The 24,707-nt window shown below is 38.5% G+C and overlaps 1 protein-coding gene across 3 annotated transcripts in view; it reads left to right on the top strand.

Moving 5' to 3' along the window:
* The first annotated feature begins 2,051 nt into the window (after nucleotides 1-2,051).
* Nucleotides 2,052-24,707, top strand: part of LOC133653421 (deoxyribonuclease-1-like) — a 51,392-nt gene continuing 28,736 nt past the window's right edge. For all 3 annotated transcript variants that reach the window (XM_062052653.1, XM_062052654.1, XM_062052656.1), the window contains exons 1-2: nucleotides 2,052-2,203; nucleotides 23,286-23,450. In XM_062052653.1, coding sequence (XP_061908637.1) covers nucleotides 23,292-23,450 — 159 coding nt within the window. In that variant the 5' untranslated portion in view covers nucleotides 2,052-2,203; nucleotides 23,286-23,291. The remainder of the gene's footprint in view (nucleotides 2,204-23,285; nucleotides 23,451-24,707) is intronic.

Genomic DNA, 24,707 nt, shown 5'->3' on the forward strand with positions numbered 1-24,707 from the left:
CAGTGAGGTTGAATTCATATCCAACAATTGCGAGAACGACTTTTTATTGTCAATATCGGCTACTGAGTTTCGTTTTTTTTTTTATGATTTCTGCTGGTGGTGTGCCTCAGGATTTTTTTCAATGAAAAAAATGTGCCTTGGCTCATAAAAGGTGTAGATCAGTGTTTGTCAACCTTTTTTGAGGCAAGGCACGTTTTTTTTCATAAAAAATTCCAGAGGCACAGCACCAGCAGAAAACGTTAAAAAAATGAAACTCCACCAGGTCGTCGTGCCTTATTTTGAGTTTGTTGGTGTTTTCCTGTGTGTAGTGCTTTAGTTTTTGTCTTGCGCTGTTATTTTGGTGGCCCTTCCTGTTTTGTCTGTGTTTTCCTGTAGCAGTTTCATGCCTTCCTTTGAGCGCCATTCCCCCGCACCTGCTTTGTGTTAGCAAGCAAGGCTATTTACGTTGTTGCTATCCTTCTTTGTGTGGACATTGTTGATTGTCATGTCATGTACAGATGTACTTTGTGGACGCCGTAAGTTTTTGCTGTCGTCCAGCATTCTGTTTCTGTTAACTTTGTAGCCAGTTCAGTTTGACTTGTGCTTTGCATAGCCATTCCTATGCTTCATTGCCTTTTCCTTCTGTTCATTTTTTGGTTTAAGCATTATACACGTTTTTACCTGCATATTGTGATCACAACAAACCATCCTCGGCTCACCCGACACATTCCGACTTTTACAAAGCAATGAACTACCTGCTGCCACCTACAGACATGGAGTATTACGTGGTTACCCTGCTGAGCTCTACACAGCACAGACACTACGCAACGGCACATTATTTGCAGATTATAATTATTGATTTGAAAAAAATATTTTTGGGACCAATTAGGTGAAGTTGCATAATTTCCCACGGCACACCAGACAATATCTCACGTGTGCGCCGCGGCACAGTGGTTGAAAAACAATGGTGTAGATCGGGGGTCAGCAACCCGCGGCTCTAGAGCCGCATGCGGCTCTTTAGCGCCACCCTAGTGGCTCCCTGGACCTCTTTCAGAGATGTGTGAAAATGGAAAAATATTTGTAGTTTTAGTATATTTTCTGTAGGAGGACAAACATGACACAAACCTCCCTAATTGTTAGAAATCCCAGTCTTTATATTAAACATGATTCTCTGATGAGAGTATTTGGCAAGCACGTTTTGTCTTACTAATTTCAGCGATCCTTGAACTCATCGTAGTTTGTTTACATGTACAACTTTCTCTGACGCTGCCACAGAATGACGTGTTTTATGCCACTCCTTCTTTGTCTCATTTTGTCCACCAAACATTTTATGCTGTGCGTGAATGCAAAAAGGTGAGCTTTGTTGATTTTATTGATATGCTGGAGTGCTTATCAGGCATATTTGGTCAGTGCATGACAACAAGCTAATCGATGCTAACATGCTATTTAGGCTAGCTGTATGTACATATTGCATCATTATGCCTCGTTTGTAGGTATATTTTTAATTTCCTTTACTTATGTCCTCTTTGTATTTCATTTATATTTGCATGTCTCATGACACATTATCTGTATGTAATATTGGCTGCATTTCTCATAGTTCTTTGTGCGCCATGTTGTTCCAGACCACAGCAAACGTTACCCAGCTTGCAAAGATTGTAATGAATCCATTAGAAGACAGCCTGTCGTTTCCTTAAACTGGGACACACATCTATACCTTTGGCCATTCTGAGCCAGTAATTTCCAGAATGTATCTCATCCTGTGAGAAGCCTCCAGTTCTCAAACAATGGCAATAAAACTATTCTGATTCTGATTCTGATTCTGATTCTGATTTTGCTAAGGATTTCCAAAGTTGCAAAAATGTGTGGAATAAAAATTAAAAACGAAGATTTGCGTCAGCCTTTGATAGTAGGCTGATATAGCTAATATAGACACTTACATCATGTGTTGCCTTCATTATAACACTTATATAAGGCTTTTAATTTTTTGCGGCTCCAGACAGATTATTTTTTTGTATTTTTGGTCCAATATGGCTCTTTCAACATTTTGGGTTGCCGACCCCTGGTGAAGATAATGCGGCGTTGCTGCTAGGACGTTTGTTAGCGTCTGGCAACCCTGCTAGTGGGCGGAGCCAGTAGGTGACAGTCAGGTACAGGAAGGAAGGCAGGGAAGAGAACCGCCAACTTGTTTCTTCGAATCAAGAACCCAGCCGAACTTTGGGCTCAGGTGAGAACCTGTTGTCACTTTGTGTTTTTTACTTTCACTTTGCGCCGTCAAAGTGGCGTCTCGTTTGGTTGTTTCCTCATTCCTGTCGTCCACAGTCTTAGTTTTTCTTTTACTTGTTAGAGTGACTTATCCCACCCCTTTTTAGGCGTGTACAATCCCCTCAAAGACACATATAAAGCGGCTAACAACACAATCCTAAACAACAAATGGCGGTATTGTCATGGCTAATTTAGCATGTTGCTAGCTAGTCCACACAGGAAGTGACTTGTTGGGGAATTTCAATCAAATGTCGCGCAAACTGGGCGGGTTCAAACCGCAACTTTAACTTTGATTGACAGGTGCAGTTGCCATGGTAACCGGCGCACTCGTTCAAGAAGGCACATAAATTACGTATTGGATAGAAACAACCATAGACATCTTATAAGGGTACGCAGCATGGAGCGCTACAGCCTACTGGCGCTGACGAGACGCGGGGCCGCCATCTTGGAGTGGTGATCCGCTCCACTCTGTGCAATTCATTTGGCAGGAGCAATGAACTGTCAGCGCATTTAATTCATTTTACCTCACTGAATACCACTGATTTTCACGCGCTTTTTTGTCATATGTGTAGCTATGATAAAGGACACATGTTTTGGCGTGTTTTACTATTCATAGTTTGCTTAACAGTCATAGAATATTCTGGGGCGGCGTGGCGAAGTTGGTAGAGTGGCCGTGCCAGCAATCGGAGGGTTGCTGGTTACTGGGGTTCAATCCCCACCTTCTACCATCCTAGTCACGTCCGTTGTGTCCTTGGGCAAGACACTTCACCCTTGCTCCTGATGGCTGCTGGTTAGCGCCTTGCATGGCAGCTCCCGCCATCAGTGTGTGAATGTGTGTGTGAATGGGTGAATGTGGAAATACTGTCAAAGCGCTATGAGTACCTTGAAGGTAGAAAAGCGCTATACAAGTATAACCCATTTATCATTTATTTAACTCTCAACTTCTCAACTCCTTGGGCAAGACACTTCACCCTTGCTCCTGATGGCTGCTGGTTAGCGCCTTGCATGGCAGCTCCCGCCATCAGTGTGTGAATGGATGAATGTGTAAATACTGTCAAAGCGCTTTGAGTACCTTGAAGGTAGAAAAGCGCTATACAAGTATAACCCATTTATCATTTATCAACTCTGTGGTATTATTCTTTTCACAAAATACAACCAATAGAACGTTAATGTTAAATCTTACTTGTGAAAAGTAATCCCCCGATTCCTATTTTCAACAGTGCGCTCATTTGAGCAGGAAAACTCTGAACAACAGCCCGGCATCTTTGTTTTCTACCTGTCAACTGTCAGTTTAGGCTGCTTGCCGGCTCCTCGTCACCACTTCAAGATGGCGGCTGAATTTCTCGCGTCACAGTAGCCAATGCTGCGTCTACTTATAAGATGTCTATGGAAACAACGCCTTGGTGAAATAACTTTGTTTGTTAAACGGACAGGAAGTCGGTGTGGTCACGTGATAGATGTGAAACATGCAAAGTGGAACTTTATTGTGAAATGTGTTTCATGGTGCATTTGCATTGCATTGTTGCACGTTTTTGTCCTATTTGATAATTGTCTAAATGGAATAACTAATGTGAACGAGTCATATTTTCCTTTATTTGGATTGAAGTAACAATGTTTCCTATAATATTAACAAATAATGAAAATATTAATGGTTTGGTTAAGAAGTCTTAAACACGGGCTTGCTGATGTACTGCGGGGAAGTGGTGGGTTGTGTAGGTCAGTGTTCATCAACCTTTTCTGAGCCAAGGCCCATGTTTTTCATTGAAGACATCCGGAGGAACACCGCCAGCAGAAAACATTAAAAAATGAAACTCATCAGCTGATATTGACAAGAAAAAGTCATCCTCACAGTGTTGGATATGAATTCAAACCATAACCAAGCATGCATCAATATAGCTCTTGTCTCTAAGTACTGTCACGACCTGTCACATCACACCGTGACTTATTTGGAGTTTTTTTGGTGTCTTCCTCTGTGTAGTGTTTTAGTTCTTGTCTTGCGCTGCTATTTTAATGACATTTCCTCTTTTGTTGGTATTTTTCTGTAGCAGTTTCATGTCTTCCTTAAGCGCTATTCCCCGCACCCGCTTTGTTTTACCAATCAAGACTATTTAAGTTGTCACTGTCCTTCTTTGTGTGGACATTGTTGATTGTCATGTCATGTTCGGATGTACTTAGTGGACGCCGTTTGCTCCAAACGCTGTAAGTCTTTGCTGTCGTCCAGCATTCTGTTTTTGTTGACTTTGCAGCCAGTTCAGTTTTAGTTTTGATTCCCTAAGCTTCAATGCCTTTTCTTAGCGGCACTCACCTTTTGTTGATTTTTGGTTTAAGCATTAGATACCGTTTTACCTGCACAATGCCTCCCGCTGTCGTCGTGTATTACATGGTTACTCTGCCGAGCTCGAGACAGCACCGACACTCAGCCACGGCACATTTGCGGATTACAATTATTGGTTTGCAAAGAATATTTTTTATCCAAATAGGTGAAATTACATCATCTCCCACGGCACACCAGACTGTATCTCACGGCACACTAGTTTGCCGCGGCACAGTCGTTGAAAAACACTGGTGTAGGTTATGCAAATACATCCTTTTAATACTGAATTAATCCAGGAGAATTTAACACAGTACCTACAGGACTAGGGATGGGTACCGTTCACATTTGAACAGATATGGTACCAGGGAATCGACACCCGTACGCAATGGTACTATTTTTTTTGTACTTTTGTGTGTGTTAATAAATATTACTTGTTTTGATAATAAAATCTATTTTTTTATTGCAACATTTAAAAATGAGCTAACTATGATAACTGCTGTCTAGTTGTCTTATTACCACATTTTGCCGTCTCATTTGCAAGTATGACATTAAGTCACAACTGCAAGTTCAAGATGTTAGATGGCAGTAGTGTATAGTTAATGATGTTTTGTTTTTTGATGCGCCCCCAGAAAGTGTTAATACTGTAAGTATTGTACTTCACCAGCTGTTTGATTGTAACCTGCATCGTAGTTGTAGTTTTTATTAACAAATTCTGGAGGTGTTGATATCGCCATGTACATTTTTGGTCGGTGCCAAAAAAACGTACTGGGTTCAGTACCCGCTCCTATTTGGGACCAGTTTACCTCAAAACAAAATGTTATGTAATATACCAAAGTTTAATCACATGCTTAGTTACACAGTTTAACTCCGAAAAAGAGTAAGTGAAAAGCAGAACTTACTTAATCCAATGTCATTAGGTTAAAGCTAATAGTTTGTTCACTTTCTTGTGTTAAACATCCATCCATCCAATTTATACCGCTTGTCCCTAAACATGTACCAGTTAAACACTTTTGATAGTCAAATTAAAATGTGAAATAAAGTAGTACAACATTAATTGAATTTGTATATCATAGGGATGTAAGGTTTAGCAAAATTCATAACACTCATAATGTGACCAGAATTATCACGGTTATCATTATCATCACGGCATTGTTGAATGTGAAGAAATACTTATACGCACAATGAAATCTTTGGACCCACAATATACTTTTTTTGCAGAAGAAACAATAAATATTGTTCTTAAGAGACATGTTGTTTTTATTTGAGGGTTTAAATATGGTTATCTCCTCCTGTTCTAATTTGTAAAAGTTTTATAGTGTTTGTAATGATAGTGATTAGCATTTAAAGGCCTACTGAAATGAATTTTTTTTATTTAAACGGGTATAGCAGATCCATTCTATGTGTCATACTTGATCATTTCGCGATATTGCCATCGAAGATAAAGTTCGCAACTTTTGGTCGCTGTTAAAAAAAAGCCTTACCTGTACCGGAAGTAGCGTGACGTCAAAGATTGAAAGGCTCCTCACATTTCCCCATTGTTTTCAATGCAGCGAGAGCGATTCGGACCCAGAAAGCGACAATTACCCCATTAATTTGAGCCAGGATGAACGATTTGTGGATGAGGAACGTGAGAGTGAAGGACTAGAGTGCAGTGCAGGACGCATCTTTTTTCGCTCTGACCGTAACTTAGGTACAAGCTGGCTCATTGGATTCCACACTCTCTCCTTTTTCTATTGTGGATCACAGATTTGTATTTTAAACCACCTCGGATACTATATCCTCTTGAAAATGAGAGTCGAGAACACGAAATGGACATTCACAGTGACTTTTATCTCCACGACAATACATCGGCGAAACACTTTACCTACGGAACTAACGTGATAGCATCGGGCTTAAATGCAGATAGAAACAAAAGAAATAAACCCCTGACTGGAAGGATAGACAGAAAATCAACAATACTATTAAACCATGGACATGTAACTACATGGTTAATGCTTTCCAGGCTGGCGAAGGTTAACAATGCTGTTGCTAACGACGCCAACGAAGCTAACTTAGCAACCGGACCTCACAGAGCTATGCTAAAAACATTAGCTCTCCACCTACGCCAGCCAGCCTTTATCTGCTCATCAACACCCGTGCTCACCTGCGTTCCAGCGATCGACGGTGCGACGAAGGACTTCACCCGATCAGGAGACGTAGGAAGTCAAGGTGAGGTCACCGGCTAGCGCGTCTGCTCTCCAACAAAGTCCTCCGGTTGTGTTGCTGTAGTCCGCCGCCGCTGCTAATACACCGATCCCACCTACAACTTTCTTCTTTGCAGCCTTCATTGTTCATTAAACAAATTGCAAAAGATTCACCATCACAGATGTCCAGAATACTGTGGAATTATGAAATGAAAACAGAGCTTTTTGTATAGGATTCTACGGGGTACCAATACTTCCGTTTAACTGACTACGTCACGCGCATACGTCATCATACCGAGACGTTTCAGCCGGATATTTCCCGGGAAATTTAAAATTGCACTTTATAAATTAACCCTGCCGTATTGGCATGTGTTGCAATGTTAAGATTTCGTCATTGATATATAAACTATCAGACTGCGTGGTCGGTAGTAGTGGGTTTCAGTAGGCCTTTAAATGGTCATATGAAGAAACAAGCTAGTATTATTCTACATTGTGTGTAACTACACTGGGGGTACACAATTGGTGTCTTGGCCACTGTCCCGTTTGGCCTACCGCTTAGAGTGTCCGCCCTGAGATGGGTAGGTTGTGAGTTCAAACCCCGGCCGAGTCATACCAACGACTATAAAAATGGGACCCATTACCTCCCTGCTTGGCACTCAGCATTAAGGGTTGGAATTGGGGGTTAAATCACCAAAATGATTCCCGGGCGCGGCCACCGCTGGTGCTTACTGCTCCCCTCACCTCCCAGGGGGTGAACAAGGGAATGGGTCAAATGCAGAGGACAAATTTCACTACACCTAGTGTGTGTGTGACAATCATTGATACTTTAACTTTAACTTTAAATACAGCAACCCTGTCTTTCTTAGCTTGAAAAAGGACAAATCCGGCCTTTTGGGTTGTCAAGTTGTACAATTAACTGAACTATGTGCCGAGGACATCGATTCAAGTGCAATGTACGGGTATCTTGCTTGTTAAATTGGCAGACAAGTTCACCCATGGCGTACAACAAAAGCGGTGGTAGAGTAAGCTGTCTTGCTCCTGCTTAACTGTCTTTAATTATAACAGTAATTCAGTACAGTATGAGTAATTTGGAAATGTTATCTTCGGCCTATTTACTGTTGCGTAGATGTCCTAATGATTAGCCTGCAGACGTATTTTTACCGGAGAAAATGGAACCACTGGGTTTACAAACATGTTTTGTTGTCTACCGCGGCAAAGGTGAAGAGCGTCCATACCATATGTCTCTTCTTTCTTCCAGGTGTAGAAGACATATTGTTTTGAGGTGTGTTACAATACAGTTTTGTTTCCCAGTGAAAAATCAAGACCATGCCTTACAAAGACAGTAGTTCTGATTGGATCATCTCTGTGATTTACCCTCCCACATGCAACTGTGATTGGATAGATTCCTAACTGGTCTCACCCGCCTGCAGGGAAAATTGAACATGATTAGATTTTATCTCGTTTTTATTCGTTGACTAAATCGTCAATTAACTTCGTCATTGTTTTACTCAACGTGCATTTGGTTTTGATTGGTTATCGTTAGGGATGATGTTTGTTAAGAAATTATCGATTTCGATGCCATTATCGGATCCTCTTATCGAACCGATTCGTTACCGATTCTCTTATCGAATCCAGATAGGTTGTCGTATGTGGGAAAAAACACACAATACTTGGTTTGACAAAAGCTCACTTTTATTTTTTTAGGAAAAAAATCAAGTAAAATAAATAAATAAATATTGACTGTTCTTATCCCCCCCCAAAAAATGTAATAAAATAAATAAATATCAAGATTCAAGATGCTTTATTGTTGTCCATTCTTTAACATGTACAAGACACATAAGAACTGAAATTTCATTTTCGGCACAGTCCCACTAAGAGCAGACATACGTTACAAGGGGACAAGACGGGACCGCCAACGGATCAGCCACTTACGGCGCTCCTTAAAAAAGGTGGGAAAAAGGTGACATTGGGAAAGGGGGAAGAGTAAAAAAATAAATAAAATAAAAAATAACTAAATATCAGTCTAAGGCTGGACCCTCGGGAGGGGTCCAGGCTGAGTCCGAGGAAAAAACCTCACATAGCATGGCACACATAAACATGATACATGTAATCTCAACAACTCGCAACAGAGGGGGGGATTTGGGGTCCTGGAGGCCGGCTGCCGCTATATAGCGCTACTAGCCATCCACAACCCCGGAGGAATTAAGCAGTGGTGAAGGCGTTGATTGGGGGAGGGGCGGGTGCGTGCATGTATGCCCAATTAACTTGGGTGAGATGTTGAAATGTTTTTGTGGACTGGGACCAGGTGTTATTGGAAAAAAAGGAAGGTCAAAATCGTCCATCGTTATTGACTGTTAATGCCTCTTTAATTGGGCTACCTAAGAAAAATACATGCAGGGAAAATCCTGCATTCATTTGTATTGTACAGCACTTTACATTTGAAACAAATCTCAGAGTTATGGTGTTCTTTACTTTTTGCTCCATTACATGTCAGCAAAATACAATTCTTAACCTACTTGTATTCGTCTGTGTTCACCAAGTTGAAGGGGAGGAGATTTTTCACCATCATTCTCGTTAGCTTGCGTGTATTGTTGTTACTCTCTGCGCTCTGCGTTATACCTCGCTAGGGTAAATGGGTTAACGCTCTGTTCTACAGAGCAAACACTGCCCTGGTCACTCTGGCTGTCATCATCTAAAATAGGATAACGTTAACATTATCTTAAAATGGTAAATGGGTTGTACTTGTATAGCGCTTTTCTACCTTTTTAAGGAACTCAAAGTGCTTTGACACTATTTCCACATTCACCCATTCACACACACACATTCACACACTTAATTCACATCTTGCAAGCACTAGTTTATTAGACAGACCTGCTAACTCTGGAGTGGTGTAGGCTACAAGATACCGTTAACGTTATCAGACACATACAAAAAGACTAACGTTACCGTTAGCCACTGACTATGCTTAGGTAACGTTAGTCGAGCTAACATTACTGCAGTCCTGGTTGACATAAGAGGTAACGTTATTTTAGCCTAAAGGCTACAAGTGAGCAGATATGGAAATTCACCTGCAACAGTTAACGTTAGTTACTTACCGGCATTATCACTGGGACTGCAGGTTGAAGCAGAGGAAGAGGGGCGTGCTTCGTCATCTCTGTCGCTGCTTCTCCATGTGTCGAAGACACAACACGTTTCTCTAACCTTCAGGTTATGTACGGCCTGAACATGTTTCAACATGTTTGTTGTACTGCTCCCCTTACAGGAAAGCGAAGCCTGGCAATAATTGCAGATAGCCGTTTCCTCGTCGTATTTCTTAGTAAAGTGAAGCCATGCCTTGGAGCGTTTTTTCCGGTCCATTGTTGTTGCTGCTTCTGTATCTGCCGCCGAATGACTGAGCTACGTCATTTCCTGTGACATGCCACAGGACATTTCCTGTGTCACGATATTCGTTCCCAGGGATTCGAATAAAGAACCAAATCTTTTTCTTTACTATAGTGGCTTCGATAACGGGAACCTTTTCTCAAAAAGGGATTCGAATCCATGGAATCGGTTCTTTTCTTATCGAACAATCGGGAGAACCGGTTTTTCGAACATCATCCCTAGTTATCGTCCTATTTTAGTCACGGAAAATTGGTCTTTGACGATAATTTAAACGGACATTTTTAGTCAACAAAATGAACACTGATAAGGGCCACGGACAGAAAAGGCTAACTGTCCAAAAGATGTTTTTCTAAGACAAACCAGTTTGTTTTCAGCGGAATCGAGTGCCTAAGCAAAGAATCCCATGCGTTGGTGACTCAGTCTCGTCGTGTTTTTAAAACACTGCATGAGTACGATTCGGTCTTAGTCAGACCTTTTGTAATGGATTACTCATGAAAACTGAGTTACTGTACAAGCTTGCTGACAAACAGGAGGGGCTGGCTTGTTCAAACACTTACATAATAGTTTTAGAAGACACAAGTTGATCAGATGTTCAAAAATAAGTATGTTTAACTTCGACAGAACTTGGCAAATGGTGTCTTCCAATAGGTTTTCTATCAAGACTCTTCAGTGCTTTGTTGTAAATCATTCTTAACGGTTTTGGTTGGTGGGGCTATTGGAGAAGGAGATTTTACAATAGCTCAGACTGATGAGAGAATATCATGCATAAAACATTTGCAGCATTAATCATTCAATGATGATCTTGAAACTACAGAAATTTGGTTTTGCTACTTTCAAGCTTTTTAAGATGACTTTAGCATGTTAGGTGTGTAACCAATACTAGACCAGTATACCGATCTCTTTAATCTGTGCAATGTCTTGACCTTTGATTTTTAGAAAGAGTTCCTCTACTAGAATAGTCCTTGAAAGACAGCAAACTGACCGTGCAGTTTTTAACCAGAACTTGTAGTTGGTTACATAGTAACAGACTGATTGTATTTTCCCCCTCAAAGACAACAGCACCATCTGCATACATTTGGAATTTCGCACTGCAACACACTTTTGGAAAAATTGTTCACATACAATTTTTTTAAAAAGTGGACCTGGAATTGATCCCTTTGGGACCCCTGTTTGTACTGTTAAAATTACATTATTTGGTAGCAAGTTGTTTGCTTTGTGTACTATTCTGGTGGTTTGAAAATGTACTAGATCTGTACATTTCAATATTTTAGCAATTTAATATGACATTTCCTGCTCATTTTATAATGTATTAAGCCCTATGAAAATGTATTTTCATGCATCTTGCCAATGTCTTATCGTCTATTTTTACATGATATATTTGTCTGAGTATCTATATTTGTATGAGTATCTTTTCTGCGACCAAACATTATTTTAGTTTGGCTTGGGTTCAAGGATAGTCTGTTTTTATCAAACCACCCTTTTTAATTTGTTAATTTATAATGTAAAATAATAAGACTTAGACTTTCTTTTTATTGTCATTCAAATTTGAACTTTATAGTACAGATAAGAACGACATTTCGTTGCATTAGCTCATGGTAGTGCAGGATAAAAAATCTATTAGGTGCAGATATAAATAAATAGATTACTGTACAGATAAATATATTGCACTTTTGCATATGCATCCACGTTTATGGATGTATGTTATATTGTCTTTATATTCCAGCGAGTTAATCCATTTTTGGGGGGGAATTGAGGGGATTATTATGATGCGTTCAAGAGTCTTACGGCCTGAGGGAAGAAGCTGTTACAGAACCTGGAGGTTCTGCTACGGAGGCTGCAGAACCTCTTTCTAGAGTCCAGCAGTAAAGACAGTCCTTGGTGGGGGTAGGAGGAGTCTCTGCAGATTTTCTGAGCCCTGGTCAGGCAGCGGCTTTTTGCGATCTCCTGGATAGGAGGAAGAGGAGTCCTGATGATCTTTTCCGCCGTCCTCAATAAGTTTTGGGTAGATTTTTATTAAACAAAACCAGTTTTCTTTTAAGTAATATAAACATTGTAATAGAGCTGTCTCTCTATTTTATGGAGGAATGTAGGTAATCATAGAAGTGGCACCCAATGTTATTAAAAAAGTATTAATTTTTAATCGAGAATCAATTCTGAATCGAATCGTTACCCCCAAGAATCGAATAGAATCGTGTGGTGCCCAAAGACAACAACCCTATTAAATATTATCGTTATATCGTGATAATGCATGTTGATGACACAGCTATGTACCGAATGCGTCCTCAACGTAATGTAGCGTCCTCGCTAGCGGCTAATGTCCCTCCACAGTGCAAAGCCACTCCTAAATCAGCAATCCTCGCTGCCATAGCAGCAAATAAACTACGCTTTTCAACCAGTAACATTATCACTGGAGGACGAGGAATAGCTAATCGCGATATACTACACACGATGGGAGAGCTCTTGAATGTAAACAAAGTCGGCAAATAGATACAATTACTGTACACTAACGATACCAAGTAGTATAGTATCAGGTTGTTACCACAGTTGTTAGATCGATATTTTTTACAATTTAAAAAATCTTTTGTCGTTTTATTTATTCTTTACATGCTCACAAAGTAAGTCACGAGGGTTTTAGTTATTTAGATTAGGATGTATCAGCATACTGACCCTGTATCTACTTGGTATTGGATCGATACTCAAATTTGTAATATAGCCCAAAAATTACAGTATTTAAAGTATCCAAACAACCGAAAAATAAGTGATTGTTATATTTTTTTTTTTACAGAAGTGTAGCTAGAACCATGTTGGAACAGAAAGTAACCAGATATTAACAGTAAATTTAACAAGTAATTAATTTTAAAAAATTGGAAAAATAATACAACCGGATATTACGTAATATGTTACTCAATATGTCAGCAGTTAAATTAGGAGCCTTTGTAAACAGTTTTGAAATAGTTATATTATCATTTATATACCAAATGTTCTGTCATGATATCTATCTATCTATCTATCTATCTATCTATCTATCTATCTATCTATCTATCTATCTATCTATCTATCTATCTATCTATCTATCTATCTATCTATCTATCTATCTATCTATCTATCTATCTATCTATCTATCTATCCCTAGCTTCTCTAAACAGAAAGCAGTCCTGTCATTCGCAAAAAATATAAACTTTATGTCCTTCTGTCTTTTACAGATGTCAATTATTTATATACAGTACGCTCAACAGTTTTGGTCTAAGTATTGACCCCTGGGGTACGCCACAAACTATATCTAGGCTAGCAGATCTATGTTCCAGGGTCAATCTGTGGCCGTCATAATTCTTTTCATATTTTTTAAGTGTCCAGGCAATGATGGGTGGACGATGTCATCGTCTGATTTGCATAATTGGCCATGCAACAACAGTCAAAATGTCAGTTAAAAAACACGAAAAGCAACACTTGTATTAAATTTTTTACAAATTTTTTTTTTAAGTCCCAAACAAAATGCAGTGCCCACAGCAGCACACATTGACCGCTCAGTGAGAAGAGGGAAAAAAAGAGTCACGTTTTTTTAATAAGAAAATCTAGAAGAGTCTGAGTATATTTGCGAACTATACCCGCTCAGTTGGCAACGTTCCTCCTGCTACGTCTTCTTATTCTCCGGCAGACCAGCTGCGTGTGAGGTGTGTTAAGAAGCGGAGTACGCCACCTACAGTACGGAGTTGTGATGACAAGCTCCATTCACAGACAGTCCCATCATAATCTGCCAATGGGTAGCGTCAGAGCTGTCTGTGACGGTATAAAGCAGGGGTGCCCAAAGTGCGGCCCGGGGCCCATTTGTGGCACGCAGCTCGAGTTTTGTTGTCCCGCAACATGTGTGCTAAAAACAAAAAACGGTAAAAATGTAATAGAGCAAAAAATTTATGTATTGAGAAAAAAGCAGAAATTTTTATACAAAATTTGAAAAGTGTAAGTATGCGGGGGATATTTTTGATATATTTTTAAAAATTCTACAAACAGACATTATATATCAAAACGTACGGCCAGCTTTGTGTTATAAGTGACAAATTGTATTATTATTAGTTATTTCTATCAAAATTCCAGCTTTTTAATCATTACATTACAACTTTTTTCTCTTTTTCTTACACTATTACTGTTGTTTTTTTCCGAAACCAACAAAACCTGAGCTGCTTTCCTGAAATAGCCTCCTGGCCCCCCTTTGGATACTCCTGAAATAACTAATAATAGTACACTTTGTCATCTATAGCACAAAGCTGAGACTACAATTTGTCTTTAAACATATGTACCGGAAATTCCGGACTATAAGCCGCTACTTTTTTCCTACGCTTTGTACCCTGCGGCTTATAGTGAAGTGAATTATATTTATATAGGGCTTTTCTCTAGTGACTCAAAGCACTTTTACATAGTGAAACCCAATATCTAAGTTACATTTAAACCAGTGTGGGTGGCACTGGGAGCAGGTGGGTAAAGTGTCTTGCCCAAGGACACAACGCCAGTAACTAGGATGGCAGAAGCGGGGATTGAACCTGGAACCCTCAAGTTGCTGGAACGGCCACTCTACCAACCAAGCTAAACAATGTGGATAATTTATGGATATTTTTTTGCTGACAGCCATAAAGAAAATAGTTTTTATTAAACACATGCGAAGACACTTAAATAGCGTGTTATTGTTTGTGCTATGGCGCCATCTTTTGAACAAGTTTGCTCACTGCAGGTGCAGCTGGGTGAATGCCTACAAGTGTTTTTTCCTGTTGTTTAAAGGTGAACTGCACTTATTTTAAGAGGTTTCCCTATCGTTCACAATCATTATGAGAGACAAAAACACACGTTTGGAAAAAAAACGACTTTAAAACCCTCCATCAACGTTTTATATACATACTGCAAGTATATATATACTGTGTGTGTATATATATATATATATATATATATATATATATATATATATATACATATATATATATATATATATATATATATATATATATATATATATATATATATATATATATATATATATATATATATATATATATATATATATATATATATATATATATATATATATATATATATATATATAAGGGCTGCAACTAACGATTAATTTGATAATCGATTAATCTGTCGATTATTACTTCGATTAATAATCTGATAAGAGACAAACTACATTTCTATCCTATCCAGTATTTTATTGAAAAAAAACAGCATACTGGCACCATACTTATTTTGATTGTTTCTCAGCTGTTTGTAAATGTTGCAGTTTATAAATAAAGGTTTATTAGAAAAAAAAAAAAAAAAAAAAAAAAAAAAGTTTTTATTTAAAAAAAACAAAAAACCTCTGCGCATGCGCATAGCATAGATCTAACGAATCGATGACTAAATTAATCGGCAACTATTTTAATAATCGATTTTAATCATCGATTTTAATCATCGATTTTAATCGATTAGTTGTTGCAGCCCTAATATATATATATATATATATATATATATATATATATATATATATATATATATATATATATATATATATATATATATATATATATATATATATATATATATATATATATATATATATATATATATATATAAACAATATGTAATATCTACAATATACACACTGCAAGTATATGTACAAAGTAGTAACAGACACCTTCATAACAATATGTAATATCTACAATATACACACTGCAAGTATATATATAATGTAATAACAAACACCTTCATAACAATATGTAATATGTACGATATACACACTGCAAGTATACATATATACATTATATATATATATATATATATATATATATATATATATATATATATATATATATATATATATATATATATATATATATATATATATAAACAATATGTAATATCTACAATATACACACTGCAAGTATATGTACAAAGTAGTAACAGACACCTTCATAACAATATGTAATATGAACGATATTGACACTGCAAGTATATATATAATATATATAATGTAGTAACAGACACCTTCATAACAATATGTAATATGTACAATATACGCACTGCAAGTATATATATATAATGTAGTAACAAACACCTTCATAACAATATGTAATATGTACAATATACACACTGCAAGTATATATATAATGTAATAACAGACACCTTCATAACAATATGTAATATGTACGATATTCACACTGCAAGTATATATATAATGTAGTAACAGACACCTTCATAACAATATGTAATATGTACAATATACACACTGCAAGTATATATATAATGTAGTAACAGGCACCTTCATAACAATATGTAATATGTACAATATACACACTGCAATAATGTAGAAACATACACCTTCATAACAATATGTAATATGTACAATATACACACTGCAATAATGTAGTAACATACACCTTCATAACAGTATGTAATATGTACAATATTTACCATATTTTGATCATTTTAATCATTTCCGGGACTGATTTTTTCAGCGCATTTATTTCCGTTTCCATAGCAGCGCACGTCTGACTTCTGATAACAAATGTGTGTTACCAGACGCAGCGCGTCATGTGTGTTATTACAACTACAGTACATACACTGTCTGGCTACTGTGTACAAACAAAACATGAAATAATACTTCACAGATACTGTAATATGATTGTTTGTTTTCCACTCAGTACAGATTGGTGTCGTATCACAGTGTTGTTTATTACAAACGTGCTGATGTACAAGCTAGCTTATCTCTTGCCGTAGCTAGCTTTTACGGCTAATACCGATAGAAAAAGAGTTCCTCTGTGTTCACTCTTACAATAACAATGTTGCCACACTTGGTTAATTTGCCAGGTTACAGAACGTAAATGAAGTATTGTTGACGGGTTTTGAATGCATTAGCTGCATTGCTAGCCACCTAGAACGAGACCATTTTTGTATGTTAGAAAGCGGGAAAAAAATACTTTTTGTCTTTTTGTCTCTCATAAGGATTGTGAACGATAGGCAAAATTCCCCCCAAAAAGTGCAGATCCCCTTCAAAGCTTTGAACCGGAAGTAGAAGGGCCGTACTGTCTTCTAATTGTCCGTAGCTTTTCTACCGGTATGGATTCTTCATTCATCACTTCAAGCAACGTTTGTAAGTTTTACAATATAACTCAAACAATTCATACTCACCAAAGCGTCCCACGTGTGATATCTGTCGGTGCTATCGTGCATATTTGTACATGCTATGGTAACGTGATGAAGCCAGCGTCGTTCGCATCAGCTAATATGCTAACACATTTACAAGTGTCTGTGTTAGTATTATTAACTTACAATGGCATTCTTTTTCTTTTGTTTCAGTTTCACAAATTCCACAGTAAATTCACCAAAACGTCACTGTGGAGGTATATAAATAAACATTTATTAAATATTTATGTGTAAATTACTCATTTCACAACATATACAACTGTGCCTTATGGTCCGGTGCGACTAACCCACTATATTGCCAAAAGTATTTGGCCACCCATCCAAATGATCAGAATCAGGTGTCCTAACCACTTGGCCACAAGTGTATAAAGACTGTTTTAGGGCTGCAACAACTAATCGATTAAAATCGATTATTAAAATAGTTGCCAATTAATTTAGTCATCAATTCGTTGGATCTATGCTATGCGCATTCGCAGAGGGTTTTTTTTAGTTTTTTTTTTATTATTATTTTATTTTTTTTAATTTTTTTTAATAAACCTTGTGGAACTGTCATAGGATGCCACCTGTACAACAAATCCAGTCGTGAAATGTCCTTGCTCCTAAATATTCCCAAGTCAACTGTCGGCTTTATTATAAGAAAATGGAAGAGTTTGGGAACAACAGCAACTCAGCCACCAAGTGGTAGGCCACGTAAACTGACAGAGAGTGGTCAGTGGATGCTGATGCGCATAGTGCAAAGACTTTCTGCACAGTCAGTTGCTACAGAGCTCCAAACTTCATGTGACCTTCCAATTAGCCCACGTACAGTACGCAGAGAGCTTCATGGAATGGGTTTCCATGGCCAAGCAGCTGTATCTAAACCAGGGGTCACCAACCTTTTTCAAACCAAGAGCTACTTCTTGGGTACTGATTAATGCGAAGGGCTACCAGTTTGATACACACTTAAATAAATTGCCAGAAATAGCCAATTTGCTCAATTTACCTTTAACTCTATGTTATTATTAATAATTAATGATATTTACACTTAATTGAACGGTTTAAAAGAGGAGAAATCACGAAAAAAAGGACAATTAAATTTTGAAACATAGTTTATCTTCAATTTCGACTCTTTAAAATTCAAAATTCAACCGAAAAAAAGAAGAGAAAAACTAGCTAATTTGAATCTTTTTGAAAAAATTAAAAAAAGAATTTATGGAACATCATTAGTAATTTTTCCTGTTTAAGATTAATTTTAGAATTTTGATGACATGTTTTAAATAGGTTAAAATCCAATCTACACTTTGTTAGAATATATAACAAATTGGACCAAGCTATATTTCTAACAAAGACAAATCATTATTTCTTCTAGATTTTCCAGAACAAAATTTTTAAAAGAAATTCAAAAGACTTTGAAATAAGATTTACATTTGATTCTACAGATTTTCTAGATTTGCCAGAATATTTGTTTTGAATTTTAATCATAATAAGTTTGAAGAAATATTTCACAAATATTCTCTGTCGAAAAAACAGAAGCTAAAATGAAGAATTAAATTCAAATGTATTTATTCTTTACAATAAAAAAAATAAATTTACTTGAACATTGATTTAAATTGTCAGGAAAGAAGAGGAAGGAATTTAAAAGGTAAAAAGGTATATGTGTTTAAAAATCCTAAAATCATTTTTAAGGTTGTATTTTTTCTCTAAAATTGTCTTTCTGAAAGTTATAAGAAGCAAAATTTAAAAAAATAATGAATTTATTTAAACAAGTGAAGACCAAGTCTTTAAAATATTTTCTTGGATTTTCAAATTCTATTTGAGTTTTGTCTCTCTTAGAATTAAAAATGTCGGGCAAAGTGAGACCAGCTTGCTAGTAAATAAATACAATTTAAAAAATAGAGGCAGCTCACTGGTAAGTGCTGCTATTTGAGCTATTTTTAGAACAGGCCAGCGGGCTACTCATCTGGTCCTTACGGGCTACCTGGTGCCCGCGGGCACCGCGTTGGTGACTCCTGATCTAAACCATACATCACCAAGTCCAATGCAAAGCGTGGGATGCAGTGGTGTAAAGCACGTCGCTGGACTCTAGAGCAGTGGAGACGCCTTCTCTGGAGTGATGAATCACGCTTTTTTATCTGGCTATCTGATAGACAAGTCTGGGTTTGGAGGTCGCCAGGAGAACGCTACATTTCGGACTGCATTGTGCCGAGTGTGAAATTTGTTGGAGGAGGAATTATAGTGTGGGGTTGTTTTTCAGGAGTCGGGCTTGGCCTCTTAGTTCCAGAGAAAGGAACTTTGATTGCTCCAGGATGGCAAAACATTTTGGACAATTCCATGCTCCCAACCTTGTGGGAACAGTTTGGAGCGGGCCCCTTCTTCTTCCGACACGACTGTGCACCAGTGCACAAAGCAAGATCCTTAAAGACATGGATGACAGAGTCTGGTGTAGATGAACTTGACTGGCCTGCACAGAGTCCTGACCTGAACCTGATAGAACACCTTTGGGATGAATTAGGACGGAGACTGAGAGCCAGGCCTTCTTGACCAACATCAGTGTGTGACCTCACCAATGCGCTTTTGGAAGAATGGTGGACAACTCTTATAAACACACTCTGCAACCTTGTGGACAGCCTTCTCAGAAGAGTTGAAACTGTAATAGCTGCAAAAGGTGGACCGACATCATATTGAACCCTATAGGTTATGAATGGGATGGCACTTCAAGTTCATATGTGAGTCAAGGCAGGTGTGGCCAAATACTTTTGGCAATATAGTGTATATGGAAAAGTTTTTCTTTCTAAAATTTAGTGGGTGTGGCTGATGTACCGCTATATGTCTTTTGTCAAAACAGGAATAAATATGAAAATGGCCCCCGCATACTTTGACTTTGATTGATTGATTGATTGATTGAGACTTTTAATAGTAGGTTGCACAGTGAACATATTCCGTACAATTGACCACTAAATGGTAACACCCGAATACGTTTTTCAACTTGTTTAAGTCGGGGTCCACTTAAAGGCCTACTGAAACCCACTACTACCGACCACGCAGTCTGATAGTTTATATATCAATGATGAAATCTTAACATTGCAACACATGCCAATACGGCCGGGTTAACTTATAAAGTGCAATTTTAAATTTCCCGGGAAACTTCCGGTTGAAAACGTCTATGTATGATGACGTTTGCGCGTGACGTCAAGGGTTGAAGTGGAAGTATTCGGACACACTGTATCCCAATACAAACAGCTCTGTTTTCATCGCAAAATTCCACAGTATTCTGGACATCTGTGTTGGTGAATCTTTTGCAATTTGTTTAATGAACAATGGAGACTGCAAAGAAGAAAGCTGTAGGTGGGATCGGTGTGTTAGCGTTGCGGCTGCAGCAACACAACCAGGAGGACTTTGAGTTGGATAGCAGACGCGCTACCGTGACTACAGCTTTGGCTTCCAAACATTTGATCGCTTGCCCGTACGTGCGTGGCGCTATGTGCATGTCACGTACGTAATTTTGGGGAAATATATGTTTCTTGCCGAATCTGATGGCGGCCGGGGTGTCGTCGAAAGCTACAACGCCCGCCGCCGCACCGCTGTCCTCACCTTGACTTCCTCCGTCTCCGGGCCGCCGACCGCATCGATGATTGGGTGAAGTCGTTCGTCGCGCCGTTGATCGCTGGAACGCAGGTGAGCACGGGTGTTGATGAGCAGATGAGAGCTGGCGTAGGTGGATAGCTAATGTTTTTAGCATAGCTCTGTCGAGGTCCAGAGTTTGGTAGTATTGTTGATCTTCTGTCTATCCTTCCAGTCAGGGGCTTATTTCTTTTGTTTCTATATGCAGTCAAGCCCGATGCTATCACGTTAGCTCCGTAGCTAAAGTGCTTCGCCAATGTATTGTCGTGGAGATAAAAGTCACTGTGAATGTCCATTTCGCGTTCTCGACTCTCATTTTCAAGAGGATATATTATCCGAGGTGGTTTAAAATACAAATCCGTGATCCACAATAGAAAAAGGACAGAGTGTGGAATCCAATGAACCCTTGTACCTAAGTTACGGTCAGAGCGAAAAAAGATGCGTCCTGCACTGCACTCTAATCCTTCACTCTCACGATCCTCATACACGAATCTTTCATCCTGGCTCAAATTAATGTGGAAATCGTCGCTTTCTCGGTCCGAATCGCTCTCGCTGCTGGTGTAAACAATGGGGAAATGTGAGGAGCCCTTCAACCTGTGACGTCACGCTACTTCCGGTACAGGCAAGGCTTTTTTTTATCAGCGACCAAAAGTTGCGAACTTTATCGTCGATGTTCTCTACGAAATCCTTTCAGCAAAAATATGGCAATATCGCGAAATGATCAAGTATGACACAGAGAAAGGATCTGCTATCCCCGTTTAAATTAAAAAAAAAATCATTTCAGTAGGCCTTTAAATTGATTCATGATACAGATATATACTATCAGATATATACTATCATCATAATACAGTCATCACACAAGATAATCATCAGGGTATATACATTGAATTATTTACATTATTTACAATCCGGGGTGTGGAGGGGGGGGTTAGGAGGGGGGGGTTAGGTTTTGTTGTTATCATCAGTCATCAACAATTGAGAACAGAGAAATGGATATTGAAACAGTGTAGGTCTGACTTGGTAGGATATGTACAGCAAGTAGTGGACATAGAGAGAGAGAGAGAGAGAGAGAGAGATCAGAAGGCATAAGAAAAAGTATCTACATTTGATTATTTACATTTGATTATTAACAATCCGGGGAGGGTGTTAGTTTAGGGTTGAAGTTGCCTGGAGGTGTACTTTTATTGCGGTTTTGAAGGAGGATAGAGATGCCCTTTCTTTTATACCTGTTGGGAGCGCATTCCACATTGATGTGGCATAGAAAGAGAATGAGTTAAGACCTTTGTTAGATTGGAATCTGGGTTTAACGTGGTTAGTGGAGCTCCCCCTGGTGTTGTGGTTATGGCGGTCATTTACGTTAAGGAAGTAGTTTGACATGTACTTCGGTATCAGGGAGGTGTAGCGGATTTCATAGACCAGGCTCAGTGCAAGTTGTTTTACTCTGTCCTCCACCCTGAGCCAGCCCACTTTGGAGAAGTGGGTAGGAGTGAGTTGGGATCTGGGGTGGAGGTCTAGAAGTAATCTGACTAGCTTGTTCTGGGATGTTTGGAGTTTAGATTTGAGGGTTTTGGGGGTGCTAGGGTACCAGGAGGTGCATGCGTAATCGAAAAAGGGTTGAACGAGAGTTCCCGCTAGAATCCTCATGGTGCTTTTGTTGACCAGAGAGGAGATTCTATAGAGAAATCTTGTTCGTTGGTTGACCTTTTTGATTACTTTGGTTGCCATTTTATCACAGTAAAGATTAGCCTCTAGAATGGAACCTAGGTAGGTGACCTCATCTTTCCTGGTGATAACAATGTCACCCACTTTTACAGTGAAGTCATTGACTTTCTTAAGGTTGATGTGGGACCCAAACAGGATGGATTCCGTTTTACCCAAGTGTATGGATAGCTTGTTGTCATCGAGCCAGGTGCAAGTTCTACAGAGTTCAGCACTGAGGATTTTCTCCACCTGTGACTTGTCCTTGTCTGATACCAGCAGGGCCGAGTCATCCGCAAACAAGAACAATTCACAGTCGCATGCCGATGACAAGTCGTTTATACATAGTAGGAACAGTAAAGGCCCCAATATACTGCCTTGGGGGACTCCACAGCTTACTGAGAGGGGGGGAGGACACTTTAAGTTATGTGGTGGAAAAGGTCTGGTATAGCGAGACTAAAAGGGGGAGGGTCTTATTGGATTGTGATTTAGGAGAAGGTGACAGTTGTTGATAATGCACAAGTCACTTTACCGGTCCCGTCGCCGGCACGCCTGCCAAGAGGGAGGCGCCGTGCTGGGAGGGGAGGGGGAGGAGGTGAGAGCAGTGGCAGGGCGCGCCGTTAAACATGTGCTGTTGTGCGCTCCCTCCACATGTGACCTCCCGTACCAACAAGCCGGCGATTGTGTGTTTTATTCCACAGTCCACCATGAGGGGGCGCGCTCCTTGTCTACCTCTCCTCCTCGCCTTCCTGTCCGCGGTGGTCGGAGGCGGGGCCGTCTCCGAGTTCAGGATCTGTGCCTACAATGTGCAGAATTTCAACTCACGGAAGGCGGCGAACTTCAAAGTGCTGCACACGCTCACTCGGGTACCACACACACACACACACACACACACACACACACACACACACACACACACACACACACACACACACACACACACACACACACACACACACACACACACACGCACGCACACACACACACACTCTTGTATTTGTTACCTTCTTGAGACCTGCCCTTCTTGAAATGCCTCCCTCTTTAGGACCACCCTTTCTAGATATATAAAGATTTGTTATTTACAACATTAATAATATATACATACTATGCAAATATAAAAAATATTTTTAGTTAATTTTAAACATGTAAAATTTTTAGTTTGTAATTGCTTTTTAATCTTCACTATTTACTTCAAGTTATTACATTATGTCTCTATATACATATTTATTAATTTATTTTTAATTTTAATTTTGGCCAAAGGGGGTGCATTTCAATTTCTTACACACACTTGTTAGTACATATATTGACCAGAGGGGGAGCACTTCAAATTTTTACAGACATATTCTTGTATTTGTTACCTTCTTGAGACCTCCAAAAAATGCCTCCCTCTTTAGGACCACCCTTTCTAGATATATAAAGATTTGTTTTTTACAACATTAATAATATATACATACTATGCAAATATACAAAAGGTAAGCTTTTAGTTATTTTTTTATTTTTTGAATTTTTTTGTTTGTAATTTAATTTTAATCTTTATTATTTACTTCAAGTTATTACAGTATGTCTATATACATAATTATTTTAAAGTTTTTTTTTACATACATTTTGGCCAAAGGGTGCACATTTCAATTTCTTACACACACTTGTTAGTACATATGTTGGCCAGAGGGGGAGCACTTCAAATTTTTACAGACATATTCTTGTATTTGTTACCTTCTTGAGACCTCCAAAAAATGCCTCCCGCTTTAGGACCACCCTTTCTAGATATATAAAGATTTGTAATTTACAACATTAATAATATATACATACTATGCAAATATAAAAAAGGTAAGCTTTTAGTTATTTTTTTTTTTTTTTTAGTTTTTTGTTTGTAATTTAATTTTAATCTTCATTATTTACTTCAAGTTAGTACAGTATGTCTCTATATACATAATTATTATTATTTAAAAAAAAAAACATTTTGGCCAAAGGGGGCGCATTTCAATTTCTTACACACACTTGTTAGTACATATATTAACCAGAGGGGGAGCACTTCACATTTTTACAGACATATTATTGTATTTGTGACCTTCTTGAGACCTCCAAAAAATGCCTCCCTCTTTAGGACCACCCTTTCTAGATAT

This window comes from Entelurus aequoreus, linkage group LG07 (assembly GCF_033978785.1).
Source record: "Entelurus aequoreus isolate RoL-2023_Sb linkage group LG07, RoL_Eaeq_v1.1, whole genome shotgun sequence".
In the NCBI taxonomy this organism is placed as follows: Eukaryota; Metazoa; Chordata; class Actinopteri; order Syngnathiformes; family Syngnathidae; genus Entelurus; species Entelurus aequoreus.